The sequence below is a fragment of the Alternaria alternata genome (genome assembly GCF_001642055.1).
Source record: "Alternaria alternata strain SRC1lrK2f unplaced genomic scaffold CC77scaffold_13, whole genome shotgun sequence".
NCBI lineage: Eukaryota > Fungi > Ascomycota > Dothideomycetes > Pleosporales > Pleosporaceae > Alternaria > Alternaria alternata.
This window is the reverse complement of record NW_017306202.1, coordinates 717,371-732,978: the sequence shown is the minus strand read 5'-3', so window position 1 is coordinate 732,978 and position 15,608 is coordinate 717,371. Positions and strand designations below refer to the sequence as shown.

Here is a 15,608-nt window from a genome sequence, read left to right as displayed (position 1 = left end):
CTTTGTCGGTGTAATTAGCACAAGCTACTCTGATGCTTGCAAGAATGGATGCACACAGCCCATGTCGTCTTGAGCCTCACAGTGAGTCCGCTGTCCTCACGGTGAGGTGAGAAAGCTATGTTGGGGGACTGATTTGATCATCAGTGCACCAAGTTTCACATTCACCAGGCCACTGTCTTCGATGCCGCGTCGTCATGGCACATAGCGGATGTCCGAGCGTTTATCCACAACAGGTCTCGTCAACAATTGGTATTCGTCCGGACGCCTTTGCACACCATACTGTCCAATATCATGGCTTCAATTATCAAGAGAGAAGAGAGCCAGGAAACCTTCCTCAGGACAATCCTGCGGACTTCCACGCTACCACCAGCAGAGCCTGCCGACGATGCTTCTACATTGTCTGCTGCATCAACATACAAAGAGGAGGATGTCGAACCGGCTGTATGGTTGCCCAACACCATTCTTGCGCTACAGCATGGGGCCAGCAGAGCGAGCAGTGTCAGCATGAACAGTGTCTACCAAGGCAGTTCACCTCGAAAGTATAGGATGCACGGTCATTCCTCCAGGTGAGTCTTCAATTTCACTCTGATGTCCTCATCCCTTTCGTCTTGTTTGGAGTTCTTCCCTAGCAACCGCACGTGGCGCAAAATTTGATGTCGCTACAAACCATCACAACATTGTCCACACACCCACTCAGCCTTCACAACCCTCCAAACCAACAGAACCTCTTTGAATTGCCGCGTGAAGACGACGATATGGGTGACAAAGCTAATTCACACTACTACAGGGACTTATTCTTTCCTGCCTACGCTGCTATGAACGCAGCACGTCAAGGTGAGTACTCTTTGCCCACCCAGCCATCAATATGGAGCGAAAGCACCAAGTGGCATAGCAATGTACTGGCATCTACATGCATACAGTTGCTACCAGATGTATCCAAACTTCAGTGGCTGACGCATACACAGACCAGAATACCGATCAGATGGTGTCTCAGGACACCTTCGGTAGCCAGCAGGAGCTGCAATTCCAGTTTCCGTCATTCGTGATGGAGGATGCGCAGCAGGTAGACCAGGTCGCGGAACAGCCGCCCAAGCTGCAATTGCAGCTAGACGGCTCCTGGAGGCAGCGTTCCAGTGAGTCTCACTACTTCGTATTCCCATGAGAACCTCCTGGCTGACTGATTATGTCAGACTCTGAAGGGATAAACGACCTAGTGGCCTTCAGTCGCGGCAACGCCGAAGCCATCGACACACTGATCGCCCGCTTGGACAAGGCCGAAATGGACAACATGGCTCTCCGCGAGACCGTTGCTCAGCTCGTGAACGATGCCACTTCCGGGTCCAGGTCAGCTCCTGGTCCTGCTACTCGCTACCGGGATGCCACCGCACCTCGCCTCTCTACACCAAGCACTCCAACCAAAGAGCGCTATGAGCCCTTTCAAACATTTCAACTATCTAGCCCTACTCCTCAAGACGATGAATCCTTCACTAGCAAGCTGACTCCGAACAAGAAGAGCAAGAAGGGCGAGAAGACTAGGGCTCGAAAGGCCCTAAAGGTCAAGATTCCCGACGGCAAGAAGAATGCGGTACCTTCCGTTATGACTACTCCCTCGAAGAAGATCGATGTAAGTTCCACATGTCCAGTCTTTTACTATGAGATGCTAACGAAAAGCAACAGTCTGGCTACCTCACCGGAAACATGGCCTCCAGTTTCCCCAACTTGATGACGCCTACTTCAGGTCAGCTCACGGGCACTATGGGATCAATGTACCTGACCACGCCGGCGTCGACTTATCCAAGGTCCCCAGTTACTCCTGGTCGCATCGGTCCTCCAAGCACCCAGAAGCGCGGCGTGACGTCCGTCAACAAGCGTAAGAATCATTCACTCAAGGAGTCGATGCCACCTTCGCGCGCCATGGTACCCAACGTGCCTCTCACCGATACGGAAGTTATTGTCTACTTCTTCCAGTCTCTCGCACGTCCTCAGGTTGCACTGCGCCTCTACTCACGCCATTGGGGCCCCGCTGGCATCGTCGAGATTCTTAACACACACCGTGATATCGAGGGCGGATACCTTCGCAACACCTGCTCCGTCAAGTGCATCACCGCTATCAACCGAGGCAAAGACAAGTACGGCGAAGATTGGGAAGAGTCATTCCGCAGCCGAATCGAGGAGGCTGACGATATTACTGCTACCGATATGATGCAGCATAAAGACGATGAGTTGGAAGGTGTTGTTGACTATGACATTCGCGACATGGGCAAGGGACTGCTCAAGCATCCCAAGGAGGGCGAGGATGGTGGTATCTTCACCCGTTGTGTCAAGTATTGCATTGAACATGACGCAGGCTATACCTTGGCTAATGTTCACCTGCTTGCTCTGGCTCTACAGGGCGGTATTGACCTTCAAAAGTTGGTCATTGACGGTGGCGAGGAGTTCGTCGTTGAGGACGAGGAGGGTATTGAGGAGGATGTCTGAGGTGTTTGATTCATACACAGGTTGTTCAAGTTGCATGTTTGCAGTTGTACAGGATAAACATGGCGGATACTAGGGCGGATAATGATTGAGTAAACGAACGTCACGATAACCAGTTGTATACTCCAGCAAGACTTGGAGGGTAATACAAACAAACGATAATTAGCTAAAATGGATGCACGTCCTCAAAAATGTGCTTGTTTCCATGTCACTGCCACATCCTTAGATCGTGTCCATTCATCAATAATGCGCTATGAACCCTCAGGCTATGCTATGATTCTACTGCCAAACTCTATCATCCCAAATTCATACTCCTTCCATCCATCCACCTATCTTTGTCCACCCCGTCTCAACCCATGAACATCCTCAACATATCCCCTTTACCCTCGGAGCCCCCATCAGCCACACCCTTCCCAGCATCCTTGTCGGCACCCTTGTTCGGTCCCACCGGACTCGTCGCAGCGAAAAACAGGACCTTGATGGCGATGGCGAAACCAGCATGTAGCACAAAAACGACAATCAGCAGGATCTTGCTTGTCTTGGCTTCAGTAGTGCTGAGCACAGGGTAAAGGTTTCGTAGGAGGAAGAAGGCAGAGGCCGCGAGACCAAGGGCTACAACCGTGAAATTGAGAACTGTAGTGTTTCGGTCAGTATGCAGTACCCACGCCAAGGTTGAGAAAAAGAACTTACTACCCCAGGGACTCCATGCCACCAGACTGACGGCAATCCAAACCAAGTTCGCATATCCATACAAACAACAGCACTCGAGCAGATTCGCACTCTCACTCCCATACCACTTCAGAACACCCCAAAGCCCCACGGGCACAAAGGCCGTGTACCCATAGACCAGTCCCGCTGCCCCACTCAACAGCTTGAAGTCATACGCAAAGTGCTCCTCGCCCTTCATGGCCAAATATTGGCTAATCGTCCCCGTCAAGAACAAGATGACAACAACGGTTGTAGCGATCCATACAGGGCCGTAGAGATCTGGATTCCCTTCTAGCACATCGAGGAAGTTGGCGCGTAGGTAGATGGTTGAGGTGCAGCGGCGGAGGACTTCGGCCGTGTCGACGTCGAAGGCTTGGGCGTAAAAGTTGAGCGACCAGAGATAGTGCTTTCGCGATGTGGGGTTGTTGGAGGAGGAGCCGCCGGGGCCGGGGAGGAAGGAGGCGGATGACGAGTCGGGTTGGATCTTGGGGGCGCCACGGCCAGAGGGTTGGGTTTCGAAGTCTGGATCGCGATTCGTTAGTCGCTGGGTTGGGATGATGTTGAAGAAGAAAAAGATCTATCGAGCGCTTACTGGAGCTGTGGAATTCAAGGTCCTCTTGGAGGTCGGTATGGCCGAGGTCGCCCTGTGAGCTGGTAAGCTTGCCATGTCGAGTTGAGAGGGATTGCGCCGTCTGGGGTTTACGTCGGCTTTTCGACAACTGCATACCTCTTGATCGACATCTACGACGACATCGTAGCCTCTGTTCGCCATGGTTGCTCGTGAGGTGAAGGCTCTCGATATGTCGCGAACTTGCGTCGAGCTGGCCAGATTGCGGTTGACGTACGTCGCGCGACGCGACCGTGCGCTGCCGTAGGTTCATTCGGAGCGGCGTTTCAGGGTCCAGCACCGAGTCCCTCAAGACACCACCACAGCCTTACACGACAGCAAACACATGCACAGTTTACCCTGTTCATTGCAATCGGGTTCTCATTATTGTCGTAAATACAAGGCGTCAGGTCTACGGATCTAGGCTTGTAACCATCTAAGATCTACCGCGAAACCAACGCATCCACCATTTCTCCACCATCCCTCTACGGCGCAGGCTCAGCCTTGACCTGTAGAGGTTCGACGTTCCAGATAGCCTCCGCATACTCGTCAATACACCTGTCACTGGAGAAGAAGCCCATACGTGCGACTGTAGTGATGGTCTTGGTGGTCCACTCCTCAGTGTTCTTGTAGCTCTCATCAATGAGCTCCTGTGTCTTGATGTACGACGCAAAGTCGTCAGAGACAAGGTAGTAGTCGCCGTGATCCACGATGCCGTTGATCAGAGCAGAGAACTGGTCTGCATCTCCAAAGGTGCCGTTGTGGATTGCGTCGAAGACGTTTGCAAGCTGTGGGTCCAACTGGTAGTGCGAGTACATGTGTGCGTGACGGAGGTCCTCGACATCTTCGGCGAGGTTACCAAAGAGGAAGATGTTTTGGTCGCCAATCTCGCGGGTAATTTCGATATTGGCACCATCGCATGTTCCAATGATGAGACCACCGTTCAAGCAGAACTTCATGTTACTAGTACCAGACGCCTCAGTACCAGCCGTGGAGATGTGCTCACTAATATCACTGGCAGGGCAGATGATCTCGGCCTTGCTGACGTTGTAGTCGGCCAAGTAAACGACCTTGAGGGCGTCGCCCACGTCCTTGTCGTTGTTGACGACATCACCCACCTTGTTAATGAGATGGATAACTGTCTTGGCCATCCAGTAACCTGGTGCAGCTTTACCACCGAAGATGGAAACGCGAGGGGCTAGCTTCTTGCGGTCCTCTGGAGACATAGCCTTGATCTGGAGGTAACGGTGGATGACACCAAAGATGTTCAGCTGCTGGCGTTTGTACTCGTGGATACGCTTGACTTGAACATCGAAAAGCGCCGCAGGGTTGACCTTGACGCCATTGTGCTCCATGATGTGTTGCGCGAGTCGCACCTTGTTGGCGTACTTGATGTCCCTGAACTCCTTACGGAACTCCTTGTCGTCAACAAACGCCTCAAGCTTGTGCAGCAAGGTAAGGTCCTTCAGGAATTCGTGACCGCCCAACTTGGATGCAATAAGAGCTGAGAGCTTCGGGTTGGCCTGGTGGAGCCATCTTCTCGGGGTAATTCCGTTGGTGACATTTGTGAACTTGTCTGGTCCGTAGATCTTGACAAAGTCTTTGAAAATTGTAGTCTTAATCAGGTCGGAATGCAGTTCAGCTACACCATTGACCTTGTGTGAGCCAATCAACGCAAGGTATGCCATGCGGACCATCTTAGGCTGCGATTCCTCGATGATCGAAACGCGACCGAGCATGTCGCGGTCCTTGGGAAAGTTGCGCTCGACGAACTGAAGGAAATGCAGATTGATCTCATAGATGATCTGGAGGTGGCGTGGGAGGAGATGCTGCATGAGCGGGACGGACCACTTCTCGAGCGCTTCAGGTAGCACAGTATGGTTGGTGTATCCGAATGTCTTCTGAACGATGTTCCATGCCTCATCCCACTCCAGGCCCTCGAGATCGACTAGGATTCTCTGAAGCTCAGGGATAGCGAGCGTTGGGTGGGTATCATTAAGCTGAATCGCGACTTGGTTGGGGAACTCCTTCCAGGCGCGCTGACTCTTCTTGAATCGCCGCACGATGTCGTAGAGCGAAGCCGCGCACCAAAAGTACTGTTGCTTCAGGCGGAGCTCCTTACCACGGTCAAGGTTGTCGTTGGGGTAGAGGACAGCAGAAATAGTCTCAGCTCGCTGCTGATCAGCTACTGAGCTCTCGTATTCACCAGAGTTGAACTTCTGGAAGTCGAATTCGCCGCTGGCAGCCTTGCTTCCCCAGAGACGCAGGTTGTTGCAAGTGCCAGTCTTGTAGCCGGGAACTGCACCAATCAGTAAAAATACGGCGGTTGATATAGGAACTGCTTACCTGGGACGTCATAAGCAACAGCTTTGACAATCTCGCCGCCTTCCCATGAGGATTGCTGCTTGCCCTCATCGTCCTGCCAGCGGTTGACGTGTCCATAGAACTGTATATCAACCTCGATGTCGTGGCGCTGGAACTCCCATGGGTTGAAGTCAAGCCAGTAGTCTGGAACCTCGACCTGGTATCCGTCGTGGATCTCCTGCTTAAAGATACCATATCGGTACCGTAGGCCGTAACCCCAGGCTGGGTAGTTGAGAGATGCCATCGAGTCGAGGAAACAGGCTGCAAGGCGTCCGAGACCACCGTTTCCTAGGGCTGCATCGTGCTCTTGGGAGATGATGTCCTCCATGCGGAAGCCAAGGTCACTAAGACCCTCTGAATCAATGTTAGAGGAAGCAATTGATGAGTTCAAGAGGAGGACCTACTAGTAGCAATATCCTTCTGCTCGACATTGAGCATGGCATTGTCCAGGGCGCGGCCCATCAAGAACTCGAGGGACAGATCTAGCCTTGTTAAACAACATTCTATCATGACGCTTCTCGCTCTTGCTCACAGTATACGCGCTTCTGATCAGCAAAGGTCTGACTCTGTTGTGTCTTGTTCCAGTCCAGGACCAAGCGATCCCTGAAGGCAAGGGCGGTTCCAGAATACGCGGCGGCCTCATCGCAGTTGAAGAGGGAGCGCGCCAGGGTAGTCTCGATGTGGCGAACGGCGTCTTTGGTAAAGTCGTCGGAAGTAGAGAAAGGCTTGGGCATCTATATATAAGTTAGTGTTGAGTCCTTTGATGTTTACACTGCTATCAAAAGCCATGCACGTACAAACTTCCTCCATGCCTCGCGTTGAGGCTCTGGAATACTCGCTTCCACGTTTTTGATCTCGCTGGGGCCAAAGCCAGTTACAGTCCTCTTGTGCTTGGGTCTGCTGAAAGAGGGGCCAACGGGACCCTTGAGGTCGGCAAGTGGAGCGCTCGTCGAGGGCTTGCGCTCACGGGGAGAAGGGTTCGCGGCCATGTTGGTGATATCAATTGCAGAGAAACCCGGATTGCTAAGAGAGTGAGTTGGTGGGAGAGAGATGATGGCGGGGTAGAGGGGCGTACAGTTGCCGCTTCGAGGGCTGCAGGCTTATAAAGAGGCCGCAGAAGTACCTCAGGTGTGGTGTTTGCGAAGCGCCAGACAGGAAAGATGAGCGGCAGCGACGGCAACCGCGTATTTACAGGACACCGGATTGAGGAAGACAAGGTGGAGATGAATTGAGCATCAAGGCAAGGCCTCCAGGAATATATCAGGAGAGCAGGAGCGCCCTAGCGGATCGCGGGGAAGTAACACACCATGGAGCCAGTCTGACAGCTAACAACAAGCTGTTGAGCTCTCCCACATGCAAGCTGTATGCAGCAGCTCGCATACCAGTACAAAGTGGGGTAGCCGACCCCACGAAACCGTCGCGGAGCCGTTAGCGAAGACGTGACGGACGTGTTGTCCAATAAACTTGTGCATGCTGAGGCTTTAGTGCGACTGTTGCGCGTCGTAGCGTGATCTTCACTATGGCCAGAACCAGCCGGGGTGACGTCTTCAACCCCTCCACACCACGCTGGCAAAGTGCGGAGTAATCTAAATAAGAGGGAGGAACGCGACGGAACGCAACGAGTACCAGGCTTGACTTTTTTGAAATCGATTAGACGACAACTCAATTGCGCGCATTCAGCCTGCGCGGATCTTGTCGGAACAAGGAAGACTATGCGATGATTAGTTGAGGCTGCAGCCCCACCATAGCATGTTCATCCGATCCTGTGTAGACAAAAAGAGTACCGCTATCGTGACATTTCATGTCTTCCGCGCGTTTGGTCACATATACACGAGTCGTTCACGACAACTTTGCGCCACACACGCACACACACATACATCATGGTGCTCGGAACAATATTCGGAATGATAAAGTGCCAGCATTTATTAGAGCCATCTCTACATAGTGCTGGTATCCTCAAACATGAAGCCAATCCTCTAAACTCCACAGTGGGTATTACGCAGATAGCGTACTCAAAACCAGAAGCATAGGCCATTATGTCAGGCCACCGAATCCACTCAACTCCACCCTGAAACAAATATATACGAGTTTACAACAAGCCTGTTGTAGGCACAAGACAACACTGAGTATATGACCCGATTGATGTCGGAGAACGCCGAGATATGCGCATAACGGCTGAGGGCTAAAAATGCCGAAAAGATGTGGGTATCGTGAATGTACGCAGCAAGACAGTTAAAAATGGTAGACTGAACGAGATTCGTAGCGCGTTCGTAGGAAGCTGCCGTCTCATGGGCTGGGCTCCGGAGTCTGCACGCCATAGCTCCAGATTGCAGTACCTTGGAGGCTGATGGAGAGGTTTCGTCGTTGTTTCGTTGCGGTCGTGGTTGAGGTCGGTGTGGAGGGACATGTGCTTGTTCGCTGCATGTTCTTCAGCCTCCGCTCCACCATGTCGTTGGAGATTCGAGCAAGACCATAGTCCATGTCGTGCAACATAGCTCGCTTGGTGGCCTCGATCTCTTGCACGGTGAAAGCACCATCGCTCTCCCTAATGCTCCAGTGCCGCGAGGAACGTTGACGGTCGGCAAGGAAGCCATGCGCGAGCGAAAGTGCGGCCAGTGCAACAACGTCTGGGCTGACATGTGCGTTCTGACGCAAGTCTGTCCTCAGAAAGTTCTTGACGTCGCGAGCATAGTCGCTTGGCGCAAGAGCATCCCGCCAAGTAGTTGCAAACCGGCTGCTCAACGCATCCAGCAAGCACCCCGCAAAGGCGACAATCTCATCTGGCAGCCCAGCGCGGTCCAGGAAACCTTGAATCACTGATGCATGAGGGCGGTGGGTGGAGACGTTGAGCGGAACGAGGTTCGCAAGGTGGGTTGCGTATACTATAGATAGTATGTTAGCGGTCCGAAATCAAGGAAGTGGCAACAGCATTAATCCTAGGTGGAGGGGTGTTGGTGGAACAACTAGAAGATCGACAGGAACACGTCGAATTTGTGGAGTAAGGAGTGTTGAGTTGGAAAAGGAGCATCTGGGATGAAGCATGACGAGGGCCAAGGCGGCGTATGCAGGGGGACGTCGCTCTGCCGCCCGGTCCGACTCAAACACACCATCATCCACATGCCGTAAACAGAGATTTGACATGTGAGGTAAAAGTGAACTAACCTTCGTGTTGTGGAGGGCTAATGATGTCGTGTGACTGTGTCGATGTTTGGGCGGCTGGTGTTGATACCCGAGTTGGTGTGGGCTCCTTTGCTGGTGGAGGGGTTGGCAGGTTGGACAGCGGAACACAACTTGCAAAGTACTTGTCCAACTCTTCGTCTGTCATGTCGCTGTTGATAGATAGTGCTGGAGAGTAGTCCATTGTGTTGTCTTTTTTCCTTTTTCCCAAACTGTAACTATGTTGATGTGTTCTGTTGGTAGTACGGCGGTGTCGGCGAAGTGTAAGCGAGATGGTTGGAGACTTGGTCGTGTGATGTTGTAGTAGTCGTGAGTCGATGGGCAATGGGTGTCATGAACCAAGCAGCCAAGTTTGGAATATCGTCAGTGGGGAGAAGAGCCCGTAGAGTGAGGGCATTCACGAGTCTATATACACACCCAGGCTCCGACCAAGAAAACCGAGACGGTGAAAGCGGCGGATGGGTAGCGTCGCTCGCTAGCTGGTCCCCTGCACCTTCCAGCTCGCAGTAGCCGTCTCCCTGCCGTGCCATCTTTTTACAGGCGCGCGCACGCTCTCCCGCTCAGGCCAGCGCCAGCGCCAGCTACAACTTGGCCCTATGCGCCATCGTCAGGGCTACCGATGCGAGCTATGGCTTGTGCGGCTGTGAGATTTGTGGATGTGTGCAGCCGCCTGGGTGCCTGGTAAGAAATGGTCAATGTTGTTCCGGGTCCGGAGTTGTGCCCATCACACATTGTGATTTCTAAAACTATACGACTAGGGAATCGAGACCCAGGAATACAGTACGCCGATGTTGCGTGGTAGATGATCCCCAATCTAATCTTGTCTTCTCCAGATCTTCGTCTACTCCATCACGATCAACACCCTAGCAGTTACTAACTTCTTCATCTGCATACAGCCTGACACTCATCTGGCAGTTGCAATACCGACACGACATAAACTTTGTATAGGGCCCCCCCAATCTCGCATATCGTCTTGTCGGAAAAGCTTATGCCCTCCATCCTACACGCGCATCAAACCCCCCCAAGCCGCCGACGACTCGCCTGTGAGCACTACTGCGGGCATTATTGTCTATCCACAAGTTCCACTGCGAAACAAACCATCACACTTTTCACCCGTAGTTCCGACTGCAGAATCTTTTGCACATGTCAAATCCCGTCGATCGCATCGCCGCTGTCAATTGCCCTGCATTAGTCCTCATTCTGTGCGTTCGTCACGCCATCACGCCGCTGATGCCACTCGAGCAGCCAGCACCAGTTCCCTCACCGCTATGTTCCGCACCTGGGAGCACGCACGCTATACGATACGATACGGCTGTTCGGATGCATCCTATCTCCGCACCCAAGCTCGCAAAAAGGGGACGTTGCAGACGAAAGCGCGCTGCGAACCCCACATCCAAGCTCTGGGGCGCAGTCATCCTAACCCGTCTTCAGCAGCTCACCCGCTCGCCTCATGCGCTTGACCCAGCATGATACTGACCTGATCCGTCAACACCAAATCTGCACACAACACGAGTCGCCATAACTGACTATACACGCGAATACGTAGCTTCCTCCCGAACGCTCTGACTTGCTGGCGGAATTTCGGCTCCGGCGCCTCGTATGACGGTCCATCGCGTCTAGTTTTCTCCGATAGTATTACGGGGCGGGTGGAGCAATCCAATACTGGCGCACAGAGAAAAACACAGACGACAAATTCCATCTTTAGCATCTACAGAGTCGTGAAACAGCATTTGCCCGGTAGCCTTAACGAGTTTACGAGCTTTGTACGACTAATGCTATCGATTACGCTAATTTGTGCGAGCAGCCACCTTCCGCCGCACTTTCAGGAACCGTCGCTATGAGACGCATACATTGTCGTCATGGTTGTAGCGTGCATCTCCGATCCCTCAATGTTGGAATACCTCAACAGACTCCGTGGACTGATGGAGGCCACGTACGCAACATTCAAGAGCCTCGGGAGTCTGGGCCTGAGTCCAAGGCTCCACTCTTCATCCTCTTTCGAACTCAGCACCATGCGCGATTTGCTTCTTGCTGCAGGATCGAGACAGATTCAGACGTCGAGATTGGCTCACCGACACTGACAGATGTCATGCCTCACCGATGGACGCTACTGATGTCTCCTAAATGGCTGACAAGCCACAACCATCGAGCATTGTCTCCAATCAAAACCACTCGGACATTCTGAAACAACAGCGTTCAAACTGTCTTTACACTTTATGTCTAGATTGTGAACACCTGTTTGGTTCGGGAGCGTCATCGTGTGTGGCGTAAGTAGCTCCCGAAGGCTCTAGTTGGTCGAGAATTCTTTAGCCTTCCAGGAAACAACCGCGCCTAGATCTACCACAATCTTCACAGCAACTCCTTTGAAGAATTTGATGACTTCAACACTTGGTACTGCACCCGAATGTTCACGGCTGAACGTTGCAGATTCCAAATGCTTCACAACGCGGTGATGCTCGGCCAACCCAAACATCTAGATTCAGCCACGAGAAGCCATGCGCTCATTCATTCCTACTGCGTACCAAAGGTAGAAGACTTGCTTCATGTGGCCAGAACCCACACGTGCAGTACAAATAAGGCCGATAGGGCTCCTCTCAGGACGACATCAAGTTGCTTTATGCATCGATTGCACATCTTTCACAATCCCATGCTCCGTGCAGTCGCTCACACTGCAGCCATCTTGTTCCTTCTTCTTGAAAAATTGCACATAAGTTCCCATCTACATCGCTTACCGCAGGTTCTAAGCGGGCAACACTATCGATTTCTTGCCAAGATGCCTTGTCACATGTGCCAGAGCTCAATTCTTCAGCTCGTCCTGGTACCATAAGCAAGTTGAACAAGAAGCACGTTTTCCCTTCCGTCAACGGGCCGAAATTTATCAAAAGCAATCACTCTCGACATCTCGCTTCCTGAATTTAGCCGATGTTCGTCGTCTACTGGGAGAGGTAAGCAGTTATACCTAGCTGGGAAAGGTATGATAGCTTTTCGTTGTTCAATACAGCGGCGTTCGACAAGACGTCCAAAGCAACGCCGCATTTATTTTTCACCGCAACTTCGTTACCACCAAAGGGTCACCGCTCATATCTCGGCCGCGGATTCCCAATTGATCAGATGACAACGAACACATGCATGCGTCGAACCAACCACCTTTCCAAACTCACTTCGATCACAGGTTTCCTTCTTCCTCTATATCCCTCCGTCCGCCACCGTTGCGCTACCAAAAAATCGTGAACAAGCAAAAACCGTCGCCAGGGGCACGACGGGTATGTCGGCAGTCGACAGTTGATATTTTCTTTTGCCGTTGATGACAACGCATACATACATATAATGTTATATACCAAATGGCTTGAATACCAAGCTCCGAAAATTGGTGATGGCGTCATATGGTGTTTCAGTTGGACACCAAGCATGACAAAGAGTAGTGGTGTGAGGCTTGTTGGTGTATACATGTGCATATGAGACTACAATATACAGAGATGTTGCAACCTTTACAGCACCGGATAGTAGCTAAGATACAAGGATGACATCTTCCATGACGACTGGATACACACTTTGCAACCTGTACAGAATCAATGCCGCAACTAAAGATTTAAAATGACATCCCTTGTGCTATATCCTCAAGTGTGCGACATCCCGAATGAAGAAATATACGTTGAAACAATATAACTTGCTCATCCTTTCATATCCAAGCTGGACAGATCAACGCTGTTCACAGATCCTCATGTTGCTGATAAACGACGAAAAACCTCACTACTTTTGCTACCGGCGAAATCAGTTCGATGAAACGCATGACTCTCCTCTTATCCTTGCCATGTTGTTGTGTCTTCTCACATCTAATTCGTCACTCAATATTTAGTTCTCACACACCTTTTGTATCAGTTCCATAAGCGGAGACCCGAACACATCTACCCGAATACTGCATTACCTAATTTGAATACTATGACAGACATATATATATATATATGGTAGAATCGTCTTTCGACTTTGGTATTAGGTACAACGACCTAGAGCATACACTATAGATACTGTTCCAAGTTTACTGTCACGAAGAAGGTAAAGAAAAAAGTACTGAGCATGTCCAACGCCACTTGCACTCCCTGTACACAAGGCCGATCATAATAAGTCCTATCAAAACACCACGTTTCAAACACTGGGGCGGGATGGGATGTGAGAAGGATGTAAGCGCTAATGTATGGGGTTGACTGAAGACGGGCGCATGAACGTCACAATTGAACATCACAATAAGTCGCACCGAGACCGTCAAAACAGTGTGCACGCTGTGATCATGTGCTACCCAGATTATGTTAACTAAGCACAACCACATTCATGTATAGGGTTCAAATAACAATATGAACATTGATTGTACTGCGATTGCGAACATGATAACAGACCAGAAACACCACATTTCTCCGTGAAGACAGGGAGAATTCATCCTAACATCCTCCTCCAAGCGCAAATCCTGTATGGCCATATATTCCTTCGACCCATACTATCCTACTATACTGTCAACTACTCCAGACTGAACCAGCCTCGCACATTTGGGATATCGTTAACGACCAAATTCCGACTCAAACACTTTTCCTTCGATCGTCCACAGGCGACGCAAACATGTCTATTGTCTTCTTCGTCATGACTGCCGTATCTTCGTCAAGAATGGTACCACAACCTTCCAACACGTATGTTGTCGTGCGCGATTGGAGGCGGGGACATTATCGCAAGCGTAGAGAAACGCTTACTGTGCCTTCTTAGGGGCTCCCTGTTGTCCGCCAACGTACCTGCGGATGTCAGTAGCATCGCCGGCTTGCTTGACAATGCCCTTGAAGGTAGCCCAACCCTGCTTGGCAGCGGGAGGAGTGCTCTGGTTGGCAAGCTGAGCGTCAATGCGGGCAGTGAGCTGGTTGATAGCCTCCTGGACAAAGCTGCTCTGCGCAACGCGAGCGCGGAAGAAGACAGTGTAGACAGCGAGGAGGATCCATGAGCCCTTCTGGAAGAGCATGGCAGAGCCGAGGACGCGGAACCAGAGGAAGATCTCAAGTAGGGCAACAAGAGTCATGGAGCCATCGTAGTACTCCTTGACGAACTTGCCAATAGCCTCGGAGGCGGCGGAGCCTTGTGGCTTGGCGCCGGCCTGAGCAGCGGGTGGGGGCTGGATGGTGGGCAGCAGGTTGGAGCGCACATAGGTAGCGACGTGGAAGACGGAGTATACGGAGAAGGGGAGTATGGCAAGGGGGATCTGGCGCGAGAAGAGCCAGACGAGAGCCATGACTGCCAAATAGTTAGCACGTGCTACGTGGGGGGGAAAGGCTATGCACAGCCTCGTAGAAGACTTACTCAAGTACTGAACGTTCTCATCGGTAGCAAGAGCGACGACACCGCCCTGCTTTCCGGCCCTCATGCGGGCGCGGTAGGCCTTGTAGACTACGATGCCGTATGTGACGCATGCCGACAGGAAGGCAGTGCGGTAAGAGAAGGCGGCCCATCGCGAGGAGTAGTTGAAGGTGATGTAGGACAAGCTGTATCGCAAAGTAGCGAGCAGCAGGGTAACGTGTCCGGCGAACCAAGCAAACTGGAGAGTTTGGGCAAGGGCAGCAAGGCGCTGGCCCAAAGGCATGGAGGCAGGAGGTGGGGGTGCCATTGTGTGTATTTCGGAAACTGTCGTGTGGGCTACGTAATAGGCAGCTTGCAACGTCAGTAAAGATCTGGGGAAGAGAATGCGGCTTCCTATGTAGAACAGGAGGAATGGCCGACCGCTGGAAATGATCTGCTGCCTTGCGAGAGGATGTCAAGGTGCAATGTGTCCACAGTGGTGGCTGGGTGCTGGAAACTGCTGGTGCTGCCCGGCGTTCGGGACCCGCTCGTGATATTCGCCGTGCCTGATAGGCGGGGTCGACTTACCGATTGAGAAATCAGGTCCGGGACCTTAGTAAAGTTGCTCTGTAGTTGCGAGGATTGTCGACGCAGAGGAATGTGAGAGCAGAGTAATGGTGTGGTTGTACGTTCCCAAGGGAGTAGGAAAGCGGGCAGCAAACCAGAATTCGGGCGTTTGGGGGGTGACGACATGGCATGGCAAGCTGCAATTCTGGAGTGGGCTAGCACAAGCCCGTGCACCCTTACCACGCCTGCACCCTGACGATCCCCTCAGCCGCCAGCCAGGCCTCCATGTGCCGGCGTCTTCGCAAGCTCGTAAGCGTCTTCGCAGCAAGCACAATGTCGTCACTGTTGTTTCTCCACCCGAGTCGCATTGTTTGTTGAGAAACATCACTAGTTTGCAATCAGC

General features: G+C 51.9%; 6 protein-coding genes across 6 annotated transcripts; 1 reads left to right on the top strand and 5 right to left on the bottom strand.

Annotated features, from left to right (window-relative positions):
* The first annotated feature begins 1,526 nt into the window (after window positions 1–1,526).
* CC77DRAFT_166649 (hypothetical protein) lies at window positions 1,527–2,582 on the top strand. Its single transcript, XM_018530393.1, has 2 exons — window positions 1,527–1,624; window positions 1,678–2,582. The coding sequence occupies exons 1-2, from the start codon at window positions 1,598–1,600 to the stop codon at window positions 2,476–2,478; spliced, it is 828 nt and encodes a 275-aa protein (XP_018384872.1). The 5' UTR covers window positions 1,527–1,597; the 3' UTR covers window positions 2,479–2,582.
* Window positions 2,583–2,637: 55 nt separating this feature from the next.
* Window positions 2,638–4,001, bottom strand: CC77DRAFT_1021572 (Yip1-domain-containing protein). Its single transcript, XM_018525288.1, has 4 exons — window positions 3,911–4,001; window positions 3,776–3,827; window positions 3,166–3,705; window positions 2,638–3,108 (listed from the first exon to the last, which is right to left on the bottom strand). Exons 1-4 carry the CDS (start codon window positions 3,953–3,955, stop codon window positions 2,825–2,827), a joined length of 921 nt encoding a protein of 306 aa, XP_018384871.1. The 5' UTR covers window positions 3,956–4,001; the 3' UTR covers window positions 2,638–2,824.
* CC77DRAFT_1021571 (glycosyl transferase) lies at window positions 3,929–7,384 on the bottom strand. Its single transcript, XM_018525287.1, has 6 exons — window positions 7,230–7,384; window positions 6,952–7,177; window positions 6,687–6,888; window positions 6,559–6,636; window positions 6,137–6,508; window positions 3,929–6,089 (listed from the first exon to the last, which is right to left on the bottom strand). The coding sequence occupies exons 2-6, from the start codon at window positions 7,141–7,143 to the stop codon at window positions 4,276–4,278; spliced, it is 2,658 nt and encodes an 885-aa protein (XP_018384870.1). The 5' UTR covers window positions 7,144–7,177; window positions 7,230–7,384; the 3' UTR covers window positions 3,929–4,275.
* Window positions 7,385–8,440: 1,056 nt separating this feature from the next.
* On the bottom strand, window positions 8,441–9,515 carry CC77DRAFT_1062593 (hypothetical protein; the record flags this gene model as incomplete). Its single annotated transcript, XM_018528540.1, has 2 exons — window positions 8,441–9,036; window positions 9,317–9,515. The coding sequence occupies 2 exons, from the start codon at window positions 9,513–9,515 to the stop codon at window positions 8,441–8,443; spliced, it is 795 nt and encodes a 264-aa protein (XP_018384869.1).
* A 2,783-nt stretch (window positions 9,516–12,298) lies between these two features.
* Window positions 12,299–12,877, bottom strand: CC77DRAFT_165782 (hypothetical protein). The gene has a single exon (XM_018530389.1). It carries the CDS (start codon window positions 12,784–12,786, stop codon window positions 12,439–12,441), a length of 348 nt encoding a protein of 115 aa, XP_018384868.1. The 5' UTR covers window positions 12,787–12,877; the 3' UTR covers window positions 12,299–12,438.
* Window positions 12,878–13,610: 733 nt separating this feature from the next.
* Window positions 13,611–15,297, bottom strand: CC77DRAFT_1021568 (hypothetical protein). Its single transcript, XM_018525286.1, has 3 exons — window positions 15,227–15,297; window positions 14,663–15,010; window positions 13,611–14,596 (listed from the first exon to the last, which is right to left on the bottom strand). Exons 2-3 carry the CDS (start codon window positions 14,940–14,942, stop codon window positions 14,064–14,066), a joined length of 813 nt encoding a protein of 270 aa, XP_018384867.1. The 5' UTR covers window positions 14,943–15,010; window positions 15,227–15,297; the 3' UTR covers window positions 13,611–14,063.
* Window positions 15,298–15,608: the final 311 nt, after the last annotated feature.

What these genes read in the sequence shown, in the direction of transcription:
- CC77DRAFT_166649 (XM_018530393.1), top strand. Translation starts at nt 1,598, where the DNA reads ATGACTACTCCCTCGAAGAAGATCGAT. An exon ending in CTCCCTCGAAGAAGATCGAT is followed by an intron (nt 1,625 to 1,677) that starts GTAAGTTCCACA and finishes GAAAAGCAACAG; the next exon opens with TCTGGCTACCTCACCGGAAA.
- CC77DRAFT_1021572 (XM_018525288.1), bottom strand. Translation starts at nt 3,955, where the DNA reads ATGGCGAACAGAGGCTACGATGTCGTCGTAGATGTCGATCAAGAG. An exon ending in TCGTAGATGTCGATCAAGAG is followed by an intron (nt 3,828 to 3,910) that starts GTATGCAGTTGT and finishes ACCAGCTCACAG; the next exon opens with GGCGACCTCGGCCATACCGA. An exon ending in CCTTGAATTCCACAGCTCCA is followed by an intron (nt 3,706 to 3,775) that starts GTAAGCGCTCGA and finishes ATCGCGATCCAG; the next exon opens with ACTTCGAAACCCAACCCTCT.
- CC77DRAFT_1021571 (XM_018525287.1), bottom strand. Translation starts at nt 7,143, where the DNA reads ATGGCCGCGAACCCTTCTCCCCGTGAGCGCAAGCCCTCGACGAGCGCT. An exon ending in TGATCAGAAGCGCGTATACT is followed by an intron (nt 6,637 to 6,686) that starts GTGAGCAAGAGC and finishes TAACAAGGCTAG; the next exon opens with ATCTGTCCCTCGAGTTCTTG. An exon ending in GCAGAAGGATATTGCTACTA is followed by an intron (nt 6,509 to 6,558) that starts GTAGGTCCTCCT and finishes ACATTGATTCAG; the next exon opens with AGGGTCTTAGTGACCTTGGC.
- CC77DRAFT_165782 (XM_018530389.1), bottom strand. Translation starts at nt 12,786, where the DNA reads ATGCACATGTATACACCAACAAGCCTCACACCACTACTCTTTGTCATG.
- CC77DRAFT_1021568 (XM_018525286.1), bottom strand. Translation starts at nt 14,942, where the DNA reads ATGCCTTTGGGCCAGCGCCTTGCTGCCCTTGCCCAAACTCTCCAGTTT. An exon ending in TGAGAACGTTCAGTACTTGA is followed by an intron (nt 14,597 to 14,662) that starts GTAAGTCTTCTA and finishes ACTATTTGGCAG; the next exon opens with TCATGGCTCTCGTCTGGCTC.